Source organism: Lissotriton helveticus, chromosome 8 (genome assembly GCF_964261635.1).
Source record: "Lissotriton helveticus chromosome 8, aLisHel1.1, whole genome shotgun sequence".
NCBI lineage: Eukaryota > Metazoa > Chordata > Amphibia > Caudata > Salamandridae > Lissotriton > Lissotriton helveticus.
Window position 1 is genome coordinate 1,630,654,336 of NC_136069.1, and position 26,430 is coordinate 1,630,680,765.

At 46.6% G+C, this 26,430-nt stretch overlaps 2 protein-coding genes across 3 annotated transcripts in view; one reads left to right on the top strand and one right to left on the bottom strand.

Annotated features, from left to right (window-relative positions):
• FHIP1B (FHF complex subunit HOOK interacting protein 1B) overlaps positions 1-26,430 on the bottom strand; it is a 436,229-nt gene that overhangs the window by 147,771 nt on the left and 262,028 nt on the right. The gene's annotated exons all lie outside the window — the stretch shown is intronic.
• Positions 14,672-17,107, top strand: LOC144772105 (uncharacterized). Its single transcript, XM_078656281.1, has 2 exons — positions 14,672-15,046; positions 15,391-17,107. Exons 1-2 carry the CDS (start codon positions 14,672-14,674, stop codon positions 16,999-17,001), a joined length of 1,986 nt encoding a protein of 661 aa, XP_078512407.1. The 3' UTR covers positions 17,002-17,107.

A 26,430-nucleotide genomic window follows, 5' to 3' on the forward strand; every position in this document is an offset into this window, starting at 1 on the left:
CAATGCAGTGCTAGCACAATATGCAGCGTAAGGCACAGAGATACTGAAGCAGCAAAACAGTACACTGCAGCACTGCCTGCACTGGGTAGGGAGAGCTAGGTAATGCATAGCACACTGCATGTACAAGGCAATGTCAGTGTACACGAGCTCTGCATATACTGGACAGCGAGCAATGCAGTGCTAGCACACTATGCAGCGTAAGGCACAGAGATACTGAAGCAGCACAACAGTACACTGCAGCACTGCCTGCACTGGGTAGGGAGAGCTAGGTAATGCATAGTACACTGCATATACAAGGCAATGTCAGTGTACACGAGCTCGGCATATACTGGACAGGGAGCAATGCAGTGCTAGCACACTATGCAGCGTAAGGCACAGAGATACTGAAGCAGCACAACAGTACACTGCAGCACTGCCTGCACTGGGTAGGGAGAGCTAGGTAATGCACAGCACACTGCATATACAAGGCAATGTCAGTGTACACAAGCTCGGCATATACTGGATAGCGAGCAATGCAGTGCTAGCACACTATTCAGCGTAAGGCACAGTGATACTGAAGCAGCACAACAGTACACTGCAGCACTGCCTGCACTGGGTAGGGAGAGCTAGGTAATGCATAGCACACTGCATATACAAGGCAATGTCAGTGTACACTAGCTCGGCATATACTGGACAGGGAGCAATGCAGTGCTAGCACACTATGCAGCGTAAGGCACAGTGATACTGAAGCAGCACAACAGTACACTGCAGCACTGCCTGCACTGGGTAGGGAGAGCTAGGTAATGCATAGCACACTGCATGTACAAGGCAATGTCAGTGTACACGAGCTCGGCATATACTGGACAGGGAGCAATGCAGTGCTAGCACACTATGCAGCGTAAGGCACAGAGATACTGAAGCAGCACAACAGTACACTGCAGCACTGCCTGCACTGGGTAGGGAGAGCTAGGTAATGCATAGCACACTGCATATACAAGGCAATGTCAGTGTACACGAGCTCGGCATATACTGGACAGCGAGCAATGCAGTGCTAGCACACTATGCAGCGTAAGGCACAGAGATACTGAAGCAGCACAACAGTACACTGCAGCACTGCCTGCACTGGGTAGGGAGAGCTAGGTAATGCATAGCACACTGCATATACAAGGCAATGTCAGTGTACACGAGCTCGGCATATACTGGACAGCGAGCAATGCAGTGCTAGCACACTAAGCAGCGTAAGGCACAGAGATACTGAAGCAGCACAACAGTACACTGCAGCACTGCCTGCACTGGGTAGGGAGAGCTAGGTAATGCATAGCACACTGCATGTACAAGGCAATGTCAGTGTACACGAGCTCGGCATATACTGGACAGCGAGCAATGCAGTGCTAGCACACTATGCAGCGTAAGGCACAGTGATACTGAAGCAGCACAACAGCACACTGCAGCACTGCCTGCACTGGGTAGGGAGAGCTAGGTAATGCATAGCACACTGCATGTACAAGCAATGTCAGTGTACACGAGCTCTGCATATACTGGACAGCGAGCAATGCAGTGCTAGCACACTATGCAGCGTAAGGCACAGTGATACTGAAGCAGCACAACAGTACACTGCAGCACTGCCTGCACTGGGTAGGGAGAGCTAGGTAATGCATAGCACACTGCATATACAAGCAATGTCAGTGTACACGAGCTCTGCATATACTGGACAGCGAGCAATGCAGTGCTAGCACACTATGCAGCGTAAGGCACAGAGATACTGAAGCAGCACAACAGTACACTGCAGCACTGCCTGCACTGGGTAGGGAGAGCTAGGTAATGCATAGCACACTGCATATACAAGGCAATGTCAGTGTACACGAGCTCGGCATATACTGGACAGCGAGCAATGCAGTGCTTGCACACTATGCAGCGTAAGGCACAGTGATACTGAAGCAGCACAACAGTACACTGCAGCACTGCCTGCACTGGGTAGGGAGAGCTAGGTAATGCATAGCACACTGCATGTACAAGGGAATGTCAGTGTACACGAGCTCGGCATATACTGGACAGCGAGCAATGCAGTGCTAGCACACTATGCAGCGTAAGGCACAGAGATACTGAAGCAGCACAACAGTACACTGCAGCACTGCCTGCACTGGGTAGGGAGAGCTAGGTAATGCATAGCACCCTGCATGTACAAGGGAATGTCAGTGTACACGAGCTCGGAATATACTGGACAGCGAGCAATGCAGTGCTAGCACACTATGCAGTGTAAGGCACAGAGATACTGAAGCAGCACAACAGTACATTGCAGCACTGCCTGCACTGGGTAGGGAGAGCTAGGTAATGCATAGCACACTGCATATACAAGGCAATGTCAGTGTACACGAGCTCGGCATATACTGGACAGCGAGCAATGCAGTGCTAGCACACTATGCAGCGTAAGGCACAGTGATACTGAAGCAGCACAACAGTACACTGCAGCACTGCCTGCACTGGGTAGGGAGAGCTAGGTAATGCATAGCACACTGCATGTACAAGCAATGTCAGTGTACACGAGCTCTGCATATACTTGACAGCGAGCAATGCAGTGCTAGCACACTATGCAGCGTAAGCCACAGTGATACTGAAGCAGCACAACAGTACACTGCAGCACTGCCTGCACTGGGTAGGGAGAGCTAGGTAATGCATAGCACACTGCATGTACAAGCAATGTCAATGTACACGAGCTCTGCATATACTGGAAAGCGAGCAATGCAGTGCTAGCACACTATGCAGCGTAAGGCACAGTGATACTGAAGCAGGACAACAGTACACTGCAGCACTGCCTGCACTGGGTAGGGAGAGCTAGGTAATGCATAGCACACTGCATGTACAAGGCAATGTCAGTGTACACGAGCTCTGCATATACTGGACAGCGAGCAATGCAGTGCTAGCACACTATGCAGTGTAAGGCACAGAGATACTGAAGCAGCACAACAGTACACTGCAGCACTGCCTGCACTGGGTAGGGAGAGCTAGGTAATGCATAGCACACTGCATGTACAAGGCAATGTCAGTGTACACGAGCTCGGCATATACTGGACAGCGAGCAATGCAGTGCTAGCTCACTATGCAGCGTAAGGCACAGAGATACTGAAGCAGCACAACAGTACACTGCAGCACTGCCTGCACGGGGTAGGGAGAGCTAGGTAATGCATAGCACACTGCATATACAAGCAATGTCAGTGTACACGAGCTCTGCATATACTGGACAGCGAGCAATGCAGTGCTAGCACACTATGCAGCGTAAGGCACAGAGATACTGAAGCAGCACAACAGTACACTGCAGCACTGCCTGCACTGGGTAGGGAGAGCTAGGTAATGCATAGCACACTGCATGTACAAGGCAATGTCAGTGTACACGAGCTCGGCATATACTGGACAGCGAGCAATGCAGTGCTAGCACACTATGCAGCGTAAGGCACAGAGATACTGAAGCAGCACAACAGTACACTGCAGCACTGCCTGCACTGGGTAGGGAGAGCTAGGTAATGCATAGCACACTGCATATACAAGGCAATGTCAGTGTACACGAGCTCGGCATATACTGGACAGCGAGCAATGCAGCGCTAGCACACTATGAAGCGTAAGGCACAGAGATACTGAAGCAGCACAACAGTAAACTGCAGCACTGCCTGCACTGGGTAGGGAGAGCTAGGTAATGCATAGCACATTGCATATACAAGGCAATGTCAGTGTACACGAGCTCGGCATATACTGGACAGGGAGCAATGCAGCGCTAGCACACTATGCAGCGTAAGGCACAGAGATACTGAAGCAGCACAACAGTACACTGCTGCACTGCCTGCACTGGGTAGGGAGAGCTAGGTAATGCATAGCACACTGCATATACAAGGCAATGTCAGTGTACACGAGCTCGGCATATACTGGACAGCGAGCAATGCAGTGCTAGCACACTATGCAGCGTAAGGCACAGAGATACTGAAGCAGCACAACAGTACACTGCAGCACTGCCTGCACTGGGTAGGGAGAGCTAGGTAATGCATAGCACACTGCATATACAAGGCAATGTCAGTGTACACGAGCTCGGCATATACTGGACAGGGAGCAATGCAGTGCTAGCACACTATGCAGCGTAAGGCACAGAGATACTGAAGCAGCACAACAGTACACTGCAGCACTGCCTGCACTGGGTAGGGAGAGCTAGGTAATGCATAGCACACTGCATAAACAAGGCAATGTCAGTGTACACAAGCTCGGCATATACTGGACAGCGAGCAATGCAGTGCTAGCACACTATGCAGCGTAAGGCACAGTGATACTGAAGCAGCACAACAGTACACTGCAGCACTGCCTGCACTGGGTAGGGAGAGCTAGGTAATGCATAGCACACTGCATATACAAGGCAATGTCAGTGTACACGAGCTCGGCATATACTGGACAGGGAGCAATGCAGTGCTAGCACACTATGCAGCGTAAGGCACAGTGATACTGAAGCAGCACAACAGTACACTGCAGCACTGCCTGCACTGGGTAGGGAGAGCTAGGTAATGCATAGCACACTGCATATACAAGGCAATGTCAGTGTACACGAGCTCGGCATATACTGGACAGGGAGCAATGCAGTGCTAGCACACTATGCAGCGTAAGGCACAGAGATACTGAAGCAGCACAACAGTACACTGCAGCACTGCCTGCACTGGGTAGGGAGAGCAAGGTAATGCATAGCACACTGCAAGTATAAGCAATGTCAGTGTACACGAGCTCTGCATATACTGGACAGAGAGCAATGCAGTGCTAGCACACTATGCAGCGTAAGGCACAGTAATACTGAACGGCACAGCAGTACACTGCAGCACTGCCTGCACTGGGTAGGGAGAGCTAGGTAATGCATAGCACACTGCATGTACAAGGCAATGTCAGTGTACACGAGCTCTGCATATACTGGACAGCGAGCAATGCAGTGCTAGCACACTATGCAGCATAAGGCACAGAGATACTGAAGCTGCACAGCATTGCACTGCAGCACTGCCTGCACTGGGTAGGGAGAGCTAGGTAATGCATAGCACACTGCATGTACAAGGCAATGTCAGTGTACACGAGCTCGGCATATACTGGACAGGGAGCAATGCAGTGCTAGCACACTATGCAGCGTAAGGCACAGAGATACTGAAGCAGCACAACAGTACACTGCAGCACTGCCTGCACTGGGTAGGGAGAGCTAGGTAATGCATAGCACACTGCATGTACAAGGCAATGTCAGTGTACACGAGCTCGGCATATACTGGACAGCGAGCAATGCAGTGCTAGCACACTATGCAGCGTAAGGCACAGAGATACTGAAGCAGCACAACAGTACACTGCAGCACTGCCTGCACTGGGTAGGGAGAGCTAGGTAATGCATAGCACACTGCATATACAAGGCAATGTCAGTGTACACGAGCTCGGCATATACTGGACAGCGAGCAATGCAGCGCTAGCACACTATGAAGCGTAAGGCACAGAGATACTGAAGCAGCACAACAGTAAACTGCAGCACTGCCTGCACTGGGTAGGGAGAGCTAGGTAATGCATAGCACATTGCATATACAAGGCAATGCCAGTGTACACGAGCTCGGCATATACTGGACAGGGAGCAATGCAGCGCTAGCACACTATGCAGCGTAAGGCACAGAGATACTGAAGCAGCACAACAGTACACTGCTGCACTGCCTGCACTGGGTAGGGAGAGCTAGGTAATGCATAGCACACTGCATATACAAGGCAATGTCAGTGTACACGAGCTCGGCATATACTGGACAGCGAGCAATGCAGTGCTAGCACACTATGCAGCGTAAGGCACAGAGATACTGAAGCAGCACAACAGTACACTGCAGCACTGCCTGCACTGGGTAGGGAGAGCTAGGTAATGCATAGCACACTGCATATACAAGGCAATGTCAGTGTACACGAGCTCGGCATATACTGGACAGGGAGCAATGCAGTGCTAGCACACTATGCAGCGTAAGGCACAGAGATACTGAAGCAGCACAACAGTACACTGCAGCACTGCCTGCACTGGGTAGGGAGAGCTAGGTAATGCGTAGCACACTGCATAAACAAGGCAATGTCAGTGTACACAAGCTCGGCATATACTGGACAGCGAGCAATGCAGTGCTAGCACACTATGCAGCGTAAGGCACAGTGATACTGAAGCAGCACAACAGTACACTGCAGCACTGCCTGCACTGGGTAGGGAGAGCTAGGTAATGCATAGCACACTGCATATACAAGGCAATGTCAGTGTACACGAGCTCGGCATATACTGGACAGGGAGCAATGCAGTGCTAGCACACTATGCAGCGTAAGGCACAGTGATACTGAAGCAGCACAACAGTACACTGCAGCACTGCCTGCACTGGGTAGGGAGAGCTAGGTAATGCATAGCACACTGCATATACAAGGCAATGTCAGTGTACACGAGCTCGGCATATACTGGACAGGGAGCAATGCAGTGCTAGCACACTATGCAGCGTAAGGCACAGAGATACTGAAGCAGCACAACAGTACACTGCAGCACTGCCTGCACTGGGTAGGGAGAGCTAGGTAATGCATAGCACACTGCAAGTATAAGCAATGTCAGTGTACACGAGCTCTGCATATACTGGACAGAGAGCAATGCAGTGCTAGCACACTATGCAGCGTAAGGCACAGTAATACTGAACGGCACAGCAGTACACTGCAGCACTGCCTGCACTGGGTAGGGAGAGCTAGGTAATGCATAGCACACTGCATGTACAAGGCAATGTCAGTGTACACGAGCTCTGCATATACTGGACAGAGAGCAATGCAGTGCTAGCACACTATGCAGCATAAGGCACAGAGATACTGAAGCTGCACAGCATTGCACTGCAGCACTGCCTGCACTGGGTAGGGAGAGCTAGGTAATGCATAGCACACTGCATGTACAAGCAATATCAGTGTACACGAGCTCTGCATATACTGGACAGCGAGCAATGCAGTGATAGCACACTATGAAGCGTAAGCCACAGTGATACTGAAGCAGCACAACAGTACACTGCAGCACTGCCTGCACTGGGTAGGGAGAGCTAGGTAATGCATAGCACACTGCATGTACAAGCAATGTCAGTGTACACGAGCTCGGCATATACTGGACAGCGAGCAATGCAGTACTAGCACACTATGCAGCGTAAGGCACAGTGATACTGAAGCAGCACAACAGTACACTACAGCACTGCCTGCACTGGGTAGGGAGAGCTAGGTAATGCATAGCACACTGCATGTACAAGCAATGTCAGTGTACACAAGCTCTGAATATACTGGACAGCGAGCAATGCAGTGCTAGCACACTATGCAGCGTAAGGCACAGAGATACTGAAGCAGCAAAACAGTACACTGCAGCACTGCCTGCACTGGGTAGGGAGAGCTAGGTAATGCATAGCACACTGCATGTACAAGGCAATGTCAGTGTACACGAGCTCTGCATATACTGGACAGCGAGCAATGCAGTGCTAGCACACTATGCAGCGTAAGGCACAGAGATACTGAAGCAGCACAACAGTACACTGCAGCACTGCCTGCACTGGGTAGGGAGAGCTAGGTAATGCATAGCACACTGCATATACAAGGCAATGTCAGTGTACACGAGCTCGGCATATACTGGACAGGGAGCAATGCAGTGCTAGCACACTATGCAGCGTAAGGCACAGAGATACTGAAGCAGCACAACAGTACACTGCAGCACTGCCTGCACTGGGTAGGGAGAGCTAGGTAATGCACAGCACACTGCATATACAAGGCAATGTCAGTGTACACAAGCTCGGCATATACTGGATAGCGAGCAATGCAGTGCTAGCACACTATTCAGCGTAAGGCACAGTGATACTGAAGCAGCACAACAGTACACTGCAGCACTGCCTGCACTGGGTAGGGAGAGCTAGGTAATGCATAGCACACTGCATATACAAGGCAATGTCAGTGTACACTAGCTCGGCATATACTGGACAGGGAGCAATGCAGTGCTAGCACACTATGCAGCGTAAGGCACAGTGATACTGAAGCAGCACAACAGTACACTGCAGCACTGCCTGCACTGGGTAGGGAGAGCTAGGTAATGCATAGCACACTGCATGTACAAGGCAATGTCAGTGTACACGAGCTCGGCATATACTGGACAGGGAGCAATGCAGTGCTAGCACACTATGCAGCGTAAGGCACAGAGATACTGAAGCAGCACAACAGTACACTGCAGCACTGCCTGCACTGGGTAGGGAGAGCTAGGTAATGCATAGCACACTGCATATACAAGGCAATGTCAGTGTACACGAGCTCGGCATATACTGGACAGCGAGCAATGCAGTGCTAGCACACTATGCAGCGTAAGGCACAGAGATACTGAAGCAGCACAACAGTACACTGCAGCACTGCCTGCACTGGGTAGGGAGAGCTAGGTAATGCATAGCACACTGCATATACAAGGCAATGTCAGTGTACACGAGCTCGGCATATACTGGACAGCGAGCAATGCAGTGCTAGCACACTAAGCAGCGTAAGGCACAGAGATACTGAAGCAGCACAACAGTACACTGCAGCACTGCCTGCACTGGGTAGGGAGAGCTAGGTAATGCATAGCACACTGCATGTACAAGGCAATGTCAGTGTACACGAGCTCGGCATATACTGGACAGCGAGCAATGCAGTGCTAGCACACTATGCATCGTAAGGCACAGTGATACTGAAGCAGCACAACAGCACACTGCAGCACTGCCTGCACTGGGTAGGGAGAGCTAGGTAATGCATAGCACACTGCATGTACAAGCAATGTCAGTGTACACGAGCTCTGCATATACTGGACAGCGAGCAATGCAGTGCTAGCACACTATGCAGCGTAAGGCACAGTGATACTGAAGCAGCACAACAGTACACTGCAGCACTGCCTGCACTGGGTAGGGAGAGCTAGGTAATGCATAGCACACTGCATGTACAAGCAATGTCAGTGTACACGAGCTCTGCATATACTGGACAGCGAGCAATGCAGTGCTAGCACACTATGGAGTGCAAGGAACAGAGAACCAGCTGTGCCAGTGTGCGCTGCAAGAGTGTATTGCGCTGGGCATACATCCATAACTGCATATGGTAGGTTGTGAGAGTGAGGCAGTGCAGCGAAACGGCAGCAGTGGGCGGTTACAAAAGCAGTCAGTGCCAGGACATGCGATAGCACTGGACAGTGACAAAGTACCACAATATAATGCAGCCCTGGAGGCTCTTAACTGTGAGATTTGGGCTTCATTCATGCACAGTGTAGCTTGGCCTTCAGAATTCCTGCTTTTAAGTATCAGGTCTCTAGTGAAGCGATGGTGGCTGCCAAAATGCTCTTGGTTCAAGCGGTGCATAAGCAAGTGTGCTTTGATGCTCCCCTCATTCATAGGTTGAAGAGCAGGGAATGCCCTTTACTCATTCTATTTCACTCCTGCTTCTGTTTGGAGCCGACTGGCTCAGGAGTCCAATGCTGCATGTAAAATCCTGCTGCATATGAAACACATCCTTAAAGGTGCTTCTTGTCAAACTCACCACTGTAGATTTGTGCTTTCGCTCAAGGATCCCACCAGAAGCTCACCTTAAAGCAGGGGATAACCACATCCCTTCAGGCCCATGGTTTATCAGATAGCTTGATTCCTCTTGTTTGTTCATCGCTGTCTTGGCTCTGGGATGCCCCGTCTCTCACGTCTAGTCAAGTGACACATTTAGGGTGTTCGACGTCTCAACACTCTCCTTGCCATTGCATTATGGCTGGTCCGGACATGCTTTATCATTCAAAGGAGTGTTGGCGGTAACCCATCCTGCTCATCTGCACGAGTGTCAACAAGTTCCTTGCAACCCCCAAACATCCAGCATAAGGGAGCACTATATATTGCCCCACAACTGGCCTACAACAGTCGTTTTGGGCCTAGTTCCATTTCCTCTAACACCCTTTGCAAGAAGCATGAAAACAGTGAGATTCCCTGATTTTGTCTAGGTCCCACCATCAGATGTAACGGAAGGCAACAGGACTACATTGATCCATGAATAAGGAATAACAGGCAGAATGGAGGAGGAGGTGGTCTTTTAGTTCGGATGGCCCTGAAGAGAAAAGCGACTCCTTGTAATAATCGATACACCTCCTGTGACTCGTACAACTCAAATCTGTTGTGGATTCACAAGCTAAGCACACTATTGCCATCTGGTGGTTGGGTCGAGAACAGCAAGTAGTTTTTCTTAGTAAAATTAAACTTAGGTTCATGAACTTTTTTGTTATGAGTTACTCCCATGATGCGCCCGCCGTAGTCTTTAGTTATGACTCGTTATGTAACAACTAGGGTGACCAAGCGTCCGTAAATTTCACGGACAGTCCGTAATGTCGGCCGTCTGTCCGTTGTCCGTGAAGGTTTCTTTAACGGACGCCATTTGTCCGTAATTTTAGCCCCTGTTGCTTGACAGCCAATCATATGCCTTTTTTAGCCAACCATTGCTCCATTGTTTGAGGTGGAGAACAAACAAAGCGATCTAGGGTTGGCTTGAAAGCCCTCAGCCAACCCTAGAGCTCGCTGCTACACCTGCAGGAGTGTTCTCATTGGCCCAGATTCAGAGCCAATGAGAACACCTTTAGGGTACCCAACCATGGTACTTCTGGACGTGCGTCGCACGTTTCGAGCCTTTACCTCTTTAAACATTTTCGGGGCCTGGGCGCGACCTCTGACCTGTAGGCTCCCGTGTGCTGCTACTGCCAGTCTGCCAGAGGCGAAAGACCCGCACCAGAATCCACTCCCCACCAGTCTACCGTGGACCCGCCGGCCCAGCAAACACCACCGCATTTCGATTTGGTGATCGGTGAGTTCAAACACTTGTGTGCGTTAATACAATGTTCTATAAAATCCAAATACAAAGCACAAAAACAGATAAAAAATGTGTTGACTTTTAGCATGAGCGTATTTTGATTTCACTTCATTCATACTGTTTATGCGAACATTTTTTTTAAATGTGGTTTGGCGTATGTACATTTTATTTTTCTCCAGAAGATGCATCGGCACGTTTTCTCAATGTTTTACTAGTAAAATGATAATGTCGTTTAAAAGCAAACCCTGCTCTAGATTAATGTAATGTGCTTGGTGTTAACGCTGGGGTCTGCATAAATCCTTTCAGCCACCTGTTAGCCCCACTTGCTCTCCTAACAGTTTCCCTGATGCAGGGCCCATGGTCTTCGTGGTCGCTCTGCTCAGCAGACCACTCAGAAACTCAAAACCGCACGAGGATTACCTGTTTTGTCAAACAGGAACACATTTTATATGTCCCATTAAGGAGTCCATTTCTCAACTGTCTTTTCTTGTCCCTCTCTTCCTGATTATTCCAGGATTCCCAAACTGATGCATATTAGTTGCAGCTGCATCCTGACTAATTTCTCTTTTTTGGCAGAGATACATATAGAACCAAAAAAGTTGTCGACTTATAATGTTTACATGCTATCAGCTGCATAGCTTAGTAAACGCATTTGTTTAAGATGACCAAACTCGATGATACTCCATATTTCAACCACGCGAAGAATAAAAGGTGGCGCACACCCTGTGGGTGATCAAAACTGCGATGTCTGCTTTTCTTCCTATAATCTCTTATTTATTTACTTAACACTTCCCAACCTTCCTGCCGTTTGCTGGGGGTTCACCGAGAAGGGGAGGATCAAGAATTCTATTCCTAAAAGTTTTTAATATCTTTTTCTAAAATACTCCATGTTATTTGATGCATAAATAACAAAAGGAATTGCTAGACTAGGATGTACTGTAATCATACAGAAGTTTACACGGAAATCAAATTCAGACCCTAAAAAAGAATATATGATGGACCGAGTCAGGCCCGTCTTTGCAGAGTGCTGAAGGCAATCCTATTTTACACTGAAGCGGACATAGTGTTTCCTAAAAAATGTTTACAGTGCAGAAGTGCAAGGTTTTTTTTATAGGCGCCCACTGCTAGCGCTGCCCAATGCTGTGGTTGCAGAATGCCAAGCTGCTACTTTTGATTCCATCTCCTGCCTCTTCCTTCAACCGTTGAAACTTCCTGTCTACTTACACTTGAATGTTCTTTGTAATACCTGCTTTCTCCCTTTGTCACTGCTTTTCTGTTTTTCTCTTCCTCCCTTATCTGCTTCTCTCTCTTTCTCTGGCACAAATATGATGAATAATAAGTCCTGGTCCCTGAAATTGACATTGCCGCTTAACAGAATTTACCTTCAGTAAACGGCACAGAGGTTACAAAGAGAGGAAACCCGATTACCACTCATTTCTACTGCTCAACCGCCTAGCTGCATGTTGTAAATGAGAAGTCCCAGGTGCAGATCACTTTCCAAAGACACAACCCTTCTACAGAGATTAAAGTGCCCCTCGTGGTATAAATATTAAAGAGAAGACATGTTTGGAACAAAATGAATAAAAAACACAGGTCCATCCTGCAGGTGAAATGCACTCATGCCTTTCCACAATGTTAATGGGGTGCTCTCACTTACGTAACTTGCAAAGCAGTAATATGTGTGATTAGGACAACACCTTTTTATTTTCTGTGTCCTTAAAAGGTCTACTCCCTAAAGAACGAGAACCAGCCCCCCTCAACATTCTTAGTAAATTCCTCCTATTCATATTTCTTATTATTTAAATGCTAAGAGATGGATAACAGAGGTTTTATCCAACCTATGTTAGCACGGAGTATGGAAAAAAGCACTGCCTGTTACCTGAACTAAGTCTCAAGAACAGAAAGAAATTGCACATACTCAGGATCAGACAATGCAAGCAGAACTCGGGCAAGTTTTAATAGAGGAGGCAGTGTTAAATTAAGAATATTTTACGGTACTGGCACAATTAAGGTGCAAACATAAAATGTCCCTGTAGGCAAGTCCGCCTCTGACTTCCTAGCCCACGTTTGTTTAAGTTTGTCTGAGATTCCCCTGTGCCTCAGCCTCTGGTGACCAGATCAGCCTAAAACAGCTGACTCTCCAGTCACAGTATTATGTTTAGGCCTAATCATGTGCGTGATAGTAGTATGCACAAGTTGTCACCTCACCAAAAAAACTCCACATACTCAGTGCCTAAAGGCAACTCAGCACTCTAGTCCGCGCAATGTTATGAGTTTAATATAGCATAGCATGGCTGTATCAAGCTCATTACATTGCGCTCACTAGAGTGCTAAGTTGCATTACTTTAGGCACTCAGTATGTGGAGTTATTTTTGGGTGAGGTGACATGTTGAACGTTGTTGGTGATGTTTAATTTTATTTTTTATTTACTTAGGTTGAGTTGCAATACGTTCGGTTGAGATTATTCTTATTTTAATATGCTGTCATACTATATTCTCCCTTGTGCAATTTCAAGTCGCATTTTAAGGATTTGGGGGGGGGTCACTCTTCACAACACCTTTGAATTTATTATCAATTTTAGCTCTTTGATGCCCTATTTTGCGAGGTCACTGAAACAGGCAGGCTGTTACAAATTGTAAACACACCCTCACAAGCATAGCATACCCAAGCATAGCATAACCAAGCATAGCATAAACCAAGCATAACAACAAAACATAGCAAAACAAAGCAAAAACAAAACATAAATCAAAACATAGGATAGCAAAACATAGCATAGCATACAGCATCACTCAGCACCACCACAGCATCACTCAGGAGCACCACAACATCACTATGCGCTACCACAGCATCACTGAAAGCCACAGCATCACTTGTTCGACATCACTCAGCGCCACCACAGCATCAATCTGTGCAACCATTCAACAACAACTGGTTCAAATATGTTCTCTCAATGTTTCAAGCTTTATTACAAATGTAACAAAAAGATGTTAATATTTCACTTCTGTTCTTGGATTTTCGTCACAATAAAATACACTTAACATAATCTTCACAAAAGTAATTTTCAAAAGTTTAAGCTATTACAATAACTTTTATTTAAGTATTCATTATTAAAAACAATTAAAAGCCATTATTTGTAATATCAATACATGTAAGTCACGTAATTACAACACATATTGCATTACAAAAGGTGATGCAGTGAGTGGGAGGATAACATAGCCTACACAGTGGGGCGTTTTTGTGGGGGGGGGGGGCAATTTATGAAAAGTGCAGTAGTACTTTGGCCTCAGGCACTCAGCAGTGCAAACAAGCAAGTGCAGAAAGGGCTGCTGGCCTCAAAACAGCCAGGCCCTGTTTTATACTAGGGACTTATAGGTAGGTTTAATACCCCTACCCTATAATATATTAGGGATTTAAAGAGTAGGTCATGCCAAATGTAAGTGCACTCTTTTATATACTTTAGCCTAATGCAGGCCTATTATATACTATGGATTTATTGGTAGATTAACACCCCTACTCTATAATCTACTAGGGATTTATGGGGTAGGTCATGCCAAATGTAAGTGCACCCTTTTATATAGTTTACCCTAATGCATGTGTGTTTTCACTTGAGCTTTCAACTTAACACTGGGCCTGGTTAGACGGAGCCTTTAAGACTTATTGGGCTTCATAGAAGTCCTTCTATTTCACTATGGCCAGGATTGGTGAGGGGGCAGTCCAGCGAGTGAGGGGAAAGTAAGCGCCCGTTATGTTTTATTTTCTTCATTGAATACAGTATGGATATACAAGCAAATGTGTTGGGTATTTTACAGAGTACTTAAAGGTAAAAAATACAATGTCAGATTATGAGTCAGTCGAAGGTGCTGCAGAGGAATTCTTCACATCGGAGAGCGAGCAATATTCGGATGCAACCTCTACATCGCAGGCAAACTCCATGCAAGAGCCACCCAAGAAACGAGCAAAAAAGCATTTTGTGAAGTACAGGCCAGAATGGGAACTTTCACACCGCAACATCCACAAGGTGTCAGAAGATGTGTACAAGGCCAGGTGCAACCTCTGCAATAAAGACTTTTCCATTGCCCATGGAGGAGAGCGTGATAGCAAAACCCATGTGGCAGGAGCACAGCATAAGAAAAATGCCTCAGGCAGGGCGAAGATGGCCTCAATTTCATCTTACCTGCAACCAAGCTTCCAGCCAGAAATATCCAAAGTAAGTCATTGCATGCTTCATAATGTGACATTGGTTTTATGTAATTCATGTACACTCTTCTTGCTTTGTCACACTCTTAAGACTCCCAAACTGAATAGGCGATCCATCTAACAATTTTCTGTTACTTTCTTTAAATGTGCAGCAGTGTTTGCAGTCCGTTTGCTTTTCCCGCGTGTTTCTCATTCTGTTTATATTAAGAGCACATCATAATTGCTTTTGGGTTACCAGCTGACACTTTAGTTTAAATTTGCAGTTCTAAATGCCATTGTGGCTACTGTTTTCTTCACCAATGGAGATTTTCTTTGTGTACTTATACCTCTGTGTATTCTTTTTTTACATTTTAGGTCACAGCTGCTGAGGTGACTCAGGTGTACCATGCTGTGAAGCATCACATCTCCTACCGCTCCCTGGATTGTGGCATCAAGCTAAGCAAAATAATGTATCCAGACTCCTCCATTGCGATGAAAGCATCCTGTGGCCGCACCAAGGCATCAAGCATCACTGTGAATGTGCTTGCACCTCTATCGTTGCAGCAAGCACAAGAAGACTTAAAAGATGGGTATTTTTCTGTTTGCAGTGATGCCTCAAACAAAGGTAACATTAAACTCTACCCACTTTTGTTGCGGCACTTTAATTTCACCTCCGGTGTGGCCTACACTCTGCTGGATTTCTACGAGGATGCAGCAGAGACTGCTACAGCTATTGCACAGCAGATCACCACAAAATTACACAACCATGGTTTGAAAATGGAGCAGGTCGCGGCATACTGTGGGGACAACGCAAGTGTCAACTATGGACGACATCATTCTGTGTTCCAGCTCTTGAAGGGAGCAAATGGAGACATTCTGCCTGCAAACTGTTCTGCCCATATCCTACATAACTGTGCTAAACATGCTATTAATGGACTTTTAATGGATGTAGAATCTTTTGTTCTAAAAGTCTACAGCCATTTCTCTTCTTCCGCAAAGCGGACAGCGGAGTTGAAAGAGTTTTTCGCTTTTGTGGACCTAGAGTGGCAGCCTTTGTGTCGGCATGTCCCAACACGGTGGCTCACGTTGTTCCCAGCCATTGCGCGACTGTTGAAGTGCTGGGAAGCGCTAAAATCTTATTTCCTTTCCCTTGGGCCCGAAAAAACACCCAGAGCAATATGGGATTTTCTAGGACTTGAAAGTGGGGAGGCCACTATGTCACAAGGCGAGGTTTATCTTTTTTTTGTGCACGACATTTTGGTAATTTTTAACACTTGTATCCTGCAGCTGGAGAAGGATGAGCTGAGTGCCCCAGAGGTACCAGGCATCTTCACAATATTAAGGAACAACTTAAAGGACAGAGTGGAGAATCTGTTCTTTGGTTTCCAAGTGCACAGCTATTTAGTGTCCCATGATTCGGAGTTGAGCGCAAGCATGAAGGGCGATTTTTTGAAATTTTTGGAGCGCTCCTTAAAGTACCTGGAAAAATGGTTTGATTTTTCAGAGAGCCATTATTTGGCAGCAATAGAACCATGCTGCTTAAGAGAACCTCTCACTTTCCAGCAGCTCTGCAAAGCTGCCGATGCAGTTCGCTTGACCCAGCATTTGGAACTGCAACATTTATTTAACGAGTACAGTGTAATTGTTCCCGCTATGCGAGCTGTGGCAGGCACAGACTTGCCATGTGTGCAGAAATGGCTGAATGTTTTGTCCAAGTTGCCTTGTGATGTCCCTAACATAAAAAAAATTATATCATTCATACTTAGTTTGCCAGGCAGTAATGCACCTACTGAAAGGATTTTTTCTCAGTTGAAGTTCACCTGGACTGACACACGAAATAGGTGTGATGTGGATCTTGTCAAGGCAGAATTGCAGATCCAGGCGAACATGAAACATTCGTGTGCTGACTTTTACCAATTAGCGCTTAAGAACAAAGAACTTCTGAAGTGTGCTAGTTCAGAGAAAAAATATAATTTCAAACGCTAGCACCAAAACTAATATTACCGGTGTCAAAACTGTTATTTCCGTGGTTAAATTTCACTTGGTGTGCTGTACTACTTTTTAACCTAATATAAACTTACTTTGACTTGTACTTATGTTTGTTGTCTATTTACTTGCATACTATTGCACAACCTAATTTGTAGTGTCGGTAAAACTTGCCCTTTGTACCGAATTTTTGTCCTGAATTTTGACCCTCCGTCCTGAATTTTTACACTCCCCGTCCTGAATTCACACCCATGCCAGTTGGTCACCCTATAACACCACAGCTTTGGTTTGCGAGCATCTTTTAGCACTGTACATTAAAATACCTTGAATCTAACGTTTTACCCGAACCTTCTCGACGTCATGTGGTAAACCGAGACCTCTGAAGCTGCAGCACTCTTGGTCCTATGCGCACAGCTGAGGCACTTTATTTTGTTTGAGATGGTGAAACAGTGGGAAGCCCAGAGGCAAGGGTTTCGCCCGGGCCAAGTTAGACAAAATACTAAACTGGCTCAAGAGGCAGCGCTGTGCACCCACGAGTGGCAAGGAAACGACGCAAAGGAAAAGATATGCACTAAAAGAAAACATTTACCCACTACTGGAAGGATCCTTATAGCTGGGGCGGCCGCCATGGCAGGAACAAAACAGACACAAGGTGGAACACATGTCCACTGTTTACCAACAAAAGCAATGGTCTGTTTAAGGGCAGACAAAGCAGCCAATCAACACGAGCTGGGCGTGTTCAATGCCCACAGAAGATTACATCATGCCTCGCAGAGCAGCGCATGCACGCTGCCTCTAAGCTCGACCTAAAAAAACGAAGCCTATATGTATGAAATTCCAAAACTGTGATTACCAGATCGCAAATCAAGTACAAATCGCTATCTGAGAATTGCAAATTGGAATGTACGTAGCCTGCGATTTCCTAATAGCAATTCCTACAGATTCACATTTAGTATTATGAAATCACCAATTAGGAAATTGCTAAATTGTGATTTCTTAATAAGAAATCGCAGTTTTGGAAATAAAGCATTCTGGAAGCGCCTATTTGCTTCATAGATACCACTAGCCAAGATACATTGTTGGAATGGATCAAAGCCATGCCCAGTGACACCAAAGGCACCTCACTACAGCTGAGTCCACTGACAGTCAATACATCCCGGGCATCGGTGATCATTCCTTCCTGGCTGGGGCCACTGGAAATCATTACTGTATGGTGCAGGGCAGGCATTGGCAGTGCGACAAACCTTTAATATGCCCTCAAAACGACCACCTTCTCCATAATTCCATCACTGACCTCTTCTAACAGTGCCCATCATCTTTCCATAGCCCCCTCTAACATGTATTTAATTGTTTTTCAAGCGCTACTCATCCCAACGTAGGGTGTCACAGCGTTTTTCATGACAGACACATATTATATGAAGAGAATGAATGCCACATATCCTCATTCTCTTTACATTTACAAATGCAAAGAGGGTAGTATGGGAAAGTACTCTATCCAGAAAAGAGGATAATTACGGGTGTACACACATCAAAGTGCAGTGGATGTCAATGCCCCATGCAAGCACTCACACCAGCAATCGCACCCAGAACTAGTATACAGCAATACACACAGGCCTGTTCTCATGCAATGGTACAGTCCTTCACACATCTAAGCATGTGGTAACTAAATCACCACCAGTCTTAAGCATATAAAGCGCAGAAGCCTCAATGAGCAGTGCAGACTGAAGTAAAATTCTAAAGCCAATCGGAAGAGTCGTTTTCTAAGCTATGTATTTACAAACAGACCTAACCACACTCATACGGACGCCTGGATACAACAACTTGCCACCTTCTTTGTCAGTAAGATCACAGCCATCCAGGCCTCTCTCTCTAGTGCGCAATCGGATTTGAGCCATCTAACGCTACCATGCTCTGTGGAAGGTCACGGCCCTTTCCTCTCTGTATTCCCTCCCATGGATCTTAGTACATCTTTGGAGCTTTTGTCCGGCTTGAAATCCGGCTCTCCTCTAGATCCATGCCCGGCAAAATGCTTGGGGAAAGTGGCATCCGCCATTAACATCTTGGTGAATCCCCTGCTGAATACATCCTTGTCGACAGGGGAGGTGCCTCAGGCCTGGAAGCGGGCCATGATTCTACCACTGCTCAAAAAACCCACCTTGGACCCCCTCATACATGCCAATTACAGGCCAATCTCCCTTCTCCCTGCTCTGGCAAAAGTGGCCGAGCGCTATGTGCACAGGACAATTTCCAGTTTCATCGAAGGAAACGACCTGTTGCACACCTCGCAGTCCGGCTTCCGCTCTAATTTTAGCACGGAGTCGGCTCTGCTGGAGGTAACTGATGCCATCAGGGAAGTACTCGATTTGGGGGGAAAGGCCGTGTTAGTCATGCTTGACCTGTCGGCGGCTTTCGACACCGTTCCTCATGATGTCCTCCTTATAAGACTCTGGGAGTGTGGCCTTCGCGGAACGGTGTGGAATTGGCTAAAATCATTTCTGGCCGACCGCCGACAAACGATCTGGGCGCCTCCTTTTTCCGCTGATATGGCTCCGCTAGAGGTGGGAGTCCCGCAGGGCTCCATTCTCAGCCCTATGCTGTTTAACATCTTTATGGCCCCTCTGGCGGAAGTCGCGGAATCTTTCGGCGCCCAGATCGTGTCCTATGCCGATGACACCCAACTCCTGTTCACATGTGATAGGGGTGGGTCATTTGATGGCATAAAGATCAGGGATTGCCTGGGTGCGGTGTTTGAGTGGTTCAGATGTCATGGCTTAAAATGCAACTCTGATAAGTCAGAGTTGCTTTTTTTCGGTTGCGCACCGGAACACGACTGGAAATCTTGGTGGCCACAGGATATGTTTCCCCCTGACAAGGTTGCTGTTAAGGCCAAGAACTTGGGAGTGATAGTAGATTGTGATTTATCTTTTGGACCTCACATCCTGTCTCTTGTTGGGAAATGCTTTGGCATTCTACGGATGTTGAGGAAATTTCTTCCTCTACTATCACTCAACCACAGGAAAACAGTCGTTCAGGCACTGATCGGGTCGCGACTGGATTACGCAAACGCTCTTTTTTGGGTCTACCGAAATATCTTATGACCCGTTTGCAAGTTGTCCAGAATTCGGCAGCCCGTTCTATCTTTGGACTCCCGAGGAGAGCTGGTGCCACTGTCTTATTGAACACCCTTCATTGGCTACCTATCTCCAAGAGAATCCTTTTTAAATGCCTGACTGTGGCCTTTAAGGCCTTACATGGCATTGGCCCCAAATATATTGGGAAACGTCTTTCCCGGTATGCGCCAAGCAGGACTCTTAGGTCATCTGGTCTGTCTCTGCTTACTGTCCCTGCAATTCGCCGTGCACGATTGGGAGGTCGATCTTTCCGCTACTTGACACCCAAGGCATGGAACGAATTACCACTGTTCCTGAGATCGGCTCCCTGTCTTCTTACTTTTAGAAAGGATTTGAAAACATGGCTTTTCAGGAAATAGTCTTTTCATTTCTGCCCTTTTCTGTTGTGTGGTTGCCTTTTATGCTGTTATTCTTTGCCAAAGCGCCGGGATGCTCCTCTGGAGTCGCCGTGCGCTATAAAAGAAATAAAGTAACATAACATAACCTACAGTGGACTCGCAGACATAGTCTTTACAAACAGATACACAGATACATGTCTCCGAAACATACACAGAAACTGATTTACATCAATACAGAGACAGACACAATCACACAAAGAAAGATGGTGTGCATAAATATGCAGGCACACTCAACCACACAACTACAAACACAATACTTAGCCAACTATCAATCTAGACACTTACAATGAAGAAGCTGTACATGCATACAAAAGCTTTCCCTTCCTCTAATTACACATGTATGACAGCACAGGTAAACGGATGATCCAAGAGCTGCAGCTAGGCCTTATAATGAACCCCTCCGCCAACAGGTGTCCGTGCTACTAGCCGAAAAAGCGATTCGATGCCTTGTCAGGGGTAGTAAGTGCTATATAAATGCATTTACAATACAATACAATATAACTGGTACTTATTTCCTGCCTCTAAACCATAATTCGCTGCAAGCAGGGGTTGGGAAGATGGCAGCTCTTTCACCCCCACAAGTACTGCAAATACACACAGCCACTGCATCGGCAGATTCCCGGCCTCTACAGAAACGGGGTGGTTTCTCGGTGGTCAGCAGCAGATTCAAGCAGAGGTGCACTTCAATTTCCTTAAAGCCCATCTTTGCGCAATGGAAACATTCCAGCAGATCCATACATAGAGCAACTCGGGATACATGCACTCGGTGCTGGACGCTAAGTAAATTACAGCCCCAAGAAATACCACTATGCCTGTAGTGTTCTATATTTGAGATGGCTGTGCTTTGGGATGGTGCTATGCTGAATGCTATCTAGGTCGAGCCCAGAGTCAGCGCCCATGCGCGGGCTTCAAGACTTGTTGTGGTTGAGTAGCGAATAGAAGCCTCACCCACTCTCCGCCCATATTTGCCATTGGTTTGTGTCACTGTCTGTCCTAAATGCTGGCTTCTGATTTGCAAATAGGCTTGTTAGTCCCTCCTTACTACCACCTCTCCTTCATTTGTCACCTCCCATGGCGACTTGCCCCTTTAATTCGATTGTTACACGGTACGTGTTATTTAGACTGTGAGCACTATTTTCTTTATCCAGTTTCTCTTATTGCAGGCACAACGCGCTTTGGTGCCTTCTTTACCCACCCCCTACCTCCCTTTGTCGTGTCTTGTTTACCCCTGCCCTCCCTCCCTCCTTCCCTCCCTCCCTCCCGTTGTCCGTGCCTTCTCCCTCCCCGTCCTGCTATATCTGGGGTGAGAGCTGTAGCTGTGATTTGTATTCTGGGACTCGTAGTCCTGAATTTGTAATGGAAAAGTAAAACGAAGTATTCGAGAGCGAAGTGGCTCAACATCACCCATCTCTAACACCACACATGCGGCAGCGAGGTCTGTTGTTGCACAGCCTGCTGGGTGATAGATCATAAGTTTTAAGCAGCTGCCTTTGCTTTTTTTTTTTAGTATTTTGTCTCACAGAGGACTGTGTCCTTACTCAACGTAAGAAGGTGGTTCTTGGATGTTTTGGTTAGAGGTGGGAGAAACAATACTACAGGACTTGTGTTTTTGAGCCAACAAACAGTATCTCATTTTATGGTTTATTTGTGGCCAGTAGACGGCCACTCCTTGTTTTTTTAAACCAGTGGGGTGATTACTTGGCAGGAGATCAAACGAACAGGAAGATCCAGTTTACGTTGTGTCACTTACGCCAGTCAGTTCTGACAAGTGCGACTTAGTAGCCTTCAACTGGATAGTCCGGACTTAGACAGAACCTGAATGTTGTACTTTAGTGTTTGCACCGTATAGCGCCTCATGCCCCACATGCTTGCTTGGAAGGCTTTGTTCTTGCTGTAGACCGACGCGGGAAGAGTTTTTGTGCGTGCGTTGTCAGAGTGGTGCTTTTGTTGTGTCTTGGGACTCCACGCTTAGCAGTGTGATGGAGGAAGGGTAGGTGGGAGATAGGGTGTGCTCAGCTTACATTTGCTGGTTGCTATAGGTTGCGCTGCTGCTCCATTGTTAGGTTTATGGTGATTCCTGAACACTTTCAAACCACCTCCCACGCGGGACTCTGCACTAAGGACATCCAGTGTCTAATGCTATCAAATGTGAGCTCGCAGCACTTAGTAACTCTTGAGTGCCCTTTTGTCATTCTGGGGCCGTGTTCCTTTGCTAAGCTTAAGAGTGTGCTTGTATCAAGGGGGGTCTAGTGGTGCTGCAGCCATGCAGTGCTGCACACCAGAGGAAGTGAGACTACTGCGAGTACTTATGAAAGAGTGCTGCAGTGTCTGAGGCCTGCCTTTTTACACTGTGTGTAATGAATGTGCAGGCTGGTGGATGAGTCACACACGAGGTGATGGGAGAAGTGTTTGCAAAAAGTCTAAACGCGGTTAGAGTACAATTTAACTTTATTGTATGATTAGCTAAGAAGATAAAAAATTACTTAAAAAAGGAGCTACATAAAAGGAGGACAAATGCACAGTACACGAGGAGATGGGAACCAAAACCAGCCCTGGCAAAATGCTCGTCCGGCCCCCCTGGGGGAGAAAGGAGGTGCGGCCGAGCTGTTTGCTAGCACTGGTTTCTCCCAATTTTGTTACAGGGGGCCGATATTGCCGGCCCCCGGTAACAAGAACGGCCTCCCCAGGGGCTCAAAACCGGCCCCCACCCTAGTTGCCTGGTGCCCGCCACGGCCAGTCCGGCCCTGGAGAGGAGCCTTGGAAGAAGCAAATCCTCTACAGAAGCATGCATCACAAACAATATATTGCTATTGAACACAACAGGATATCTTACTGTAAAAGAAGCCACAGAGCTATATATATCTCCAATGCTTCTTTTACAATAAGATATCCTGTTTTATTCAATTACAATGTATATGTTTATTCCCATGAAATAGAATAGACTTTTTACAATCATTAATACCATCACCTTTTGTGTGATTTAATGGTACACAATAAGTGGCCATGGGTATTCCGAGACGTCTCACTCTCTGTGCAATGGGATCCAAGCTATACCTGAGCCGTAACAAGGATGGACTGTTTGACTAAGGAGCAGGGGATTGCTGACTTGAATAAGGTGGGTCACTGTCTAGAGTGGCACAGTGGGTGAAAAGAAAAGTTAGAATCTTACACAAGGTGTTAGAATTTTTGGAAGCAATTCCTCCATCACCTCTTATGTGTGTGATTGACATTCAATTACGTTGCATGCAGGAGAGATATTCTTCACATGTCTACTACTTCCATTGGTAATGGATGTGGAATGTGCCTGTTATGATAATAATCAATTATCCTGAAAGGATGTTGAGTTTGACATGTTTTTTCTTTAATTTCAGAGCTGCAAACTCCTCAAAACTAGGGTTGAAGCCTGGTTAAAACAAGCATTTGCAATGCAATAGGTCTCGCATTTACGAGAGTTTAAGCTATATGCATTTTAAATGACAATGCGTTTTATTTAGGTTTTAAAAACCAAAACATAAATAACAGGCATTGTCATTTACAATGCCTATATCTCAAACTCACGTAAATGTGAGACCTATTGCATTGCCAATGCAAGGCATCACGGACAGCGGGCGGGGGAGAGAGAAGGCACGCACAACGGGAGAAAGGGCGGGGGTAAACAAGGCACGACAACAGGAGAAAGGAGGGGGGTAAAGAAGACACAAAAGCATGTTGTGCCTGCAGTAAGAGAAACTGAAGGAAGAAAATTGTGCTCAGTCTAAATCACACGTACTGTGGAACAAGCGAAGTAGAGGGGCCAGTCACCATGGAAGGCGAAAAATAAAGAGGAGGCGGTACTAAGAAGGGACTAACAAGCCTATTTTCGAATCAGAAGCCAGCATTTAGGACAAACAATGACACAAGCCCATGGCAAATATGGGAGGAGAGTGGAGAGTGGGCGGTGCTTCCATTCGCTACTCCACCACAACAAGCCTCGCAGAGCAGCACATGCGCGCTGGCTCAAACTCGACCTAAAAACACTGCACCAGATAACGGTGTAAGTTTTAAACTAAAGTCTGGCTCTATAAATAGTGGCCCACCTCAAATTAATTCCGTCAAAAAGGTACTGAGTCATTCAATACTGTACAAGGTTTCTTTTTCGGACTTTTAGTTCAAATCCTTTGAGGTCAAAAAATTCCAGCCACAAGTTAAACAAAAGACAAACAGAGCAAAAGCCTTCTGAGCGAAGAAACTTAAGTTCGTGTGGTGTTTATGTAACAAAGGAACGATTCACAAGGAATCTACTTTTAGTAAACGCGAGCTACTTTTGTAGTACTCGTGATGAATAAGGCAAGAATATGCCGGACTTATTCCCAGAATTCAGGAAGGAGCCAGGAGTACTACAAGGGAAAGTCTTTTTGAATCTGAACCATGTTTCCAGCATGCATCATATTGCCTTGAAACTTAGTTTTTGAAGAATTTTAATAGATCTCCTAAATATGGAGGGGAAAACAAAGACAGAAGCATCCAAACTAGCGTTAGGAACACCCTTTGGTAAGGTAAAACCTCAGGAGGCCTTGGAGGTGCACCATGGCAAGGCCAGTCTTTGAAGCAGTAGGGTCGCAAGAATGCCATAGGTCCTGGTGCAAGCAATGAAATTGGCCCTCTTGACTGCTACAGGGGTAGAATAATACAGCATTGGCAGGGTTGAATGGGTCCCGTATGGTTCCCGGCACCAGTGCCACTGGACCTGCTGCACCACCTGTAGCTACGCCCCCTACTTCTAAGCTGGCTGCCCTACACAAGTGCTGTTCCACTGGACAAGCTTCCATAGCTTTTTTTCCCAGCACTTTAAATAAGCAGGTACTGTTGAGATCTGATAACATGCACTTATATTTTTTTTAACTGAATGTGTGCCCGCCCTTCTTAACATGGAGGCATTACTGTCAATGGGAGGCTCCGTACTGCACTTCTCAGTTGGAAGCAGGTAGTTGACGATATTGAGTACCAGCACTTCTCTTCCGCTATTGTAACTAATGCTCTAAGTACTACAACTTTAATAAACTTGGAACAGCTCAGCGGGTTCAGCATTCCCTGTACAAACCGACCTGTAAACATGAAAGGACCTCTCGAAGCCTTTAGTGCCACTAAACTGAATACCACTGGGTGGGGTCACACGCTATGAACAGCGCTACCAAGCGCACCATCTAACTAGTAAGACCCAATTGTGTTATTTGCTCCTGATCAGTGAAAAAGCATTAGGACAAACACACAGTGGAGCAGAGTGCTGTCCTTTGGCTAGACTCTGCTGCAATGAATACGTCTTGGAGGTGCTGCAAACTGTCCAAAATTACATTTCAACTTTTCCTTCCACCAAAGAGGAGCAATTCAGCCAAAAGGCGAACTGCCTGGAAAACAGCTCAGACTCCCGCCTGCCAAAGAACGAAGCAACAGAGGCAGAAGTTGGGTTTGGCAGGACCTCATCAGTGCTGTGCATCTGAATCTCACACAGGACAGGGGCTGTGGGGAGCTGGCCACTGGGTAGAACACAATCATTGTGACCACCATTATAAAAGCATGAGCGTTTACCAAACGTCGATTTCACTTGAAAACAGATTTTAGAAAGAAGTTTCAGGGTATTTTTAGGTACAAACTAGGTGAACAATGTATACGATAAATGACATTTGGATATGGAATGTGGCAGTTGGAATTGCTGGATATGTTAGGCTCACAGCTTGGTAAAGCGATCTATGCCTTTACCCCTTCATCTATCTTTCACTTCCCTGATGCTACTAATTCGAGCATTAACATAGAGTTTTCTTACTCTGGGCGCACATTATCAGTCCATAAAGATGTTTCAGCATAGATGCAGCAAACCAAAGCACCCATTTTGCGAGTATCCTCTTTTTATGTTTAAATTGCAT

What these genes read in the sequence shown, in the direction of transcription:
- LOC144772105 (XM_078656281.1), top strand. Translation starts at nt 14,672, where the DNA reads ATGTCAGATTATGAGTCAGTCGAAGGTGCTGCAGAGGAATTCTTCACA. An exon ending in TCCAGCCAGAAATATCCAAA is followed by an intron (nt 15,047 to 15,390) that starts GTAAGTCATTGC and finishes TTTACATTTTAG; the next exon opens with GTCACAGCTGCTGAGGTGAC.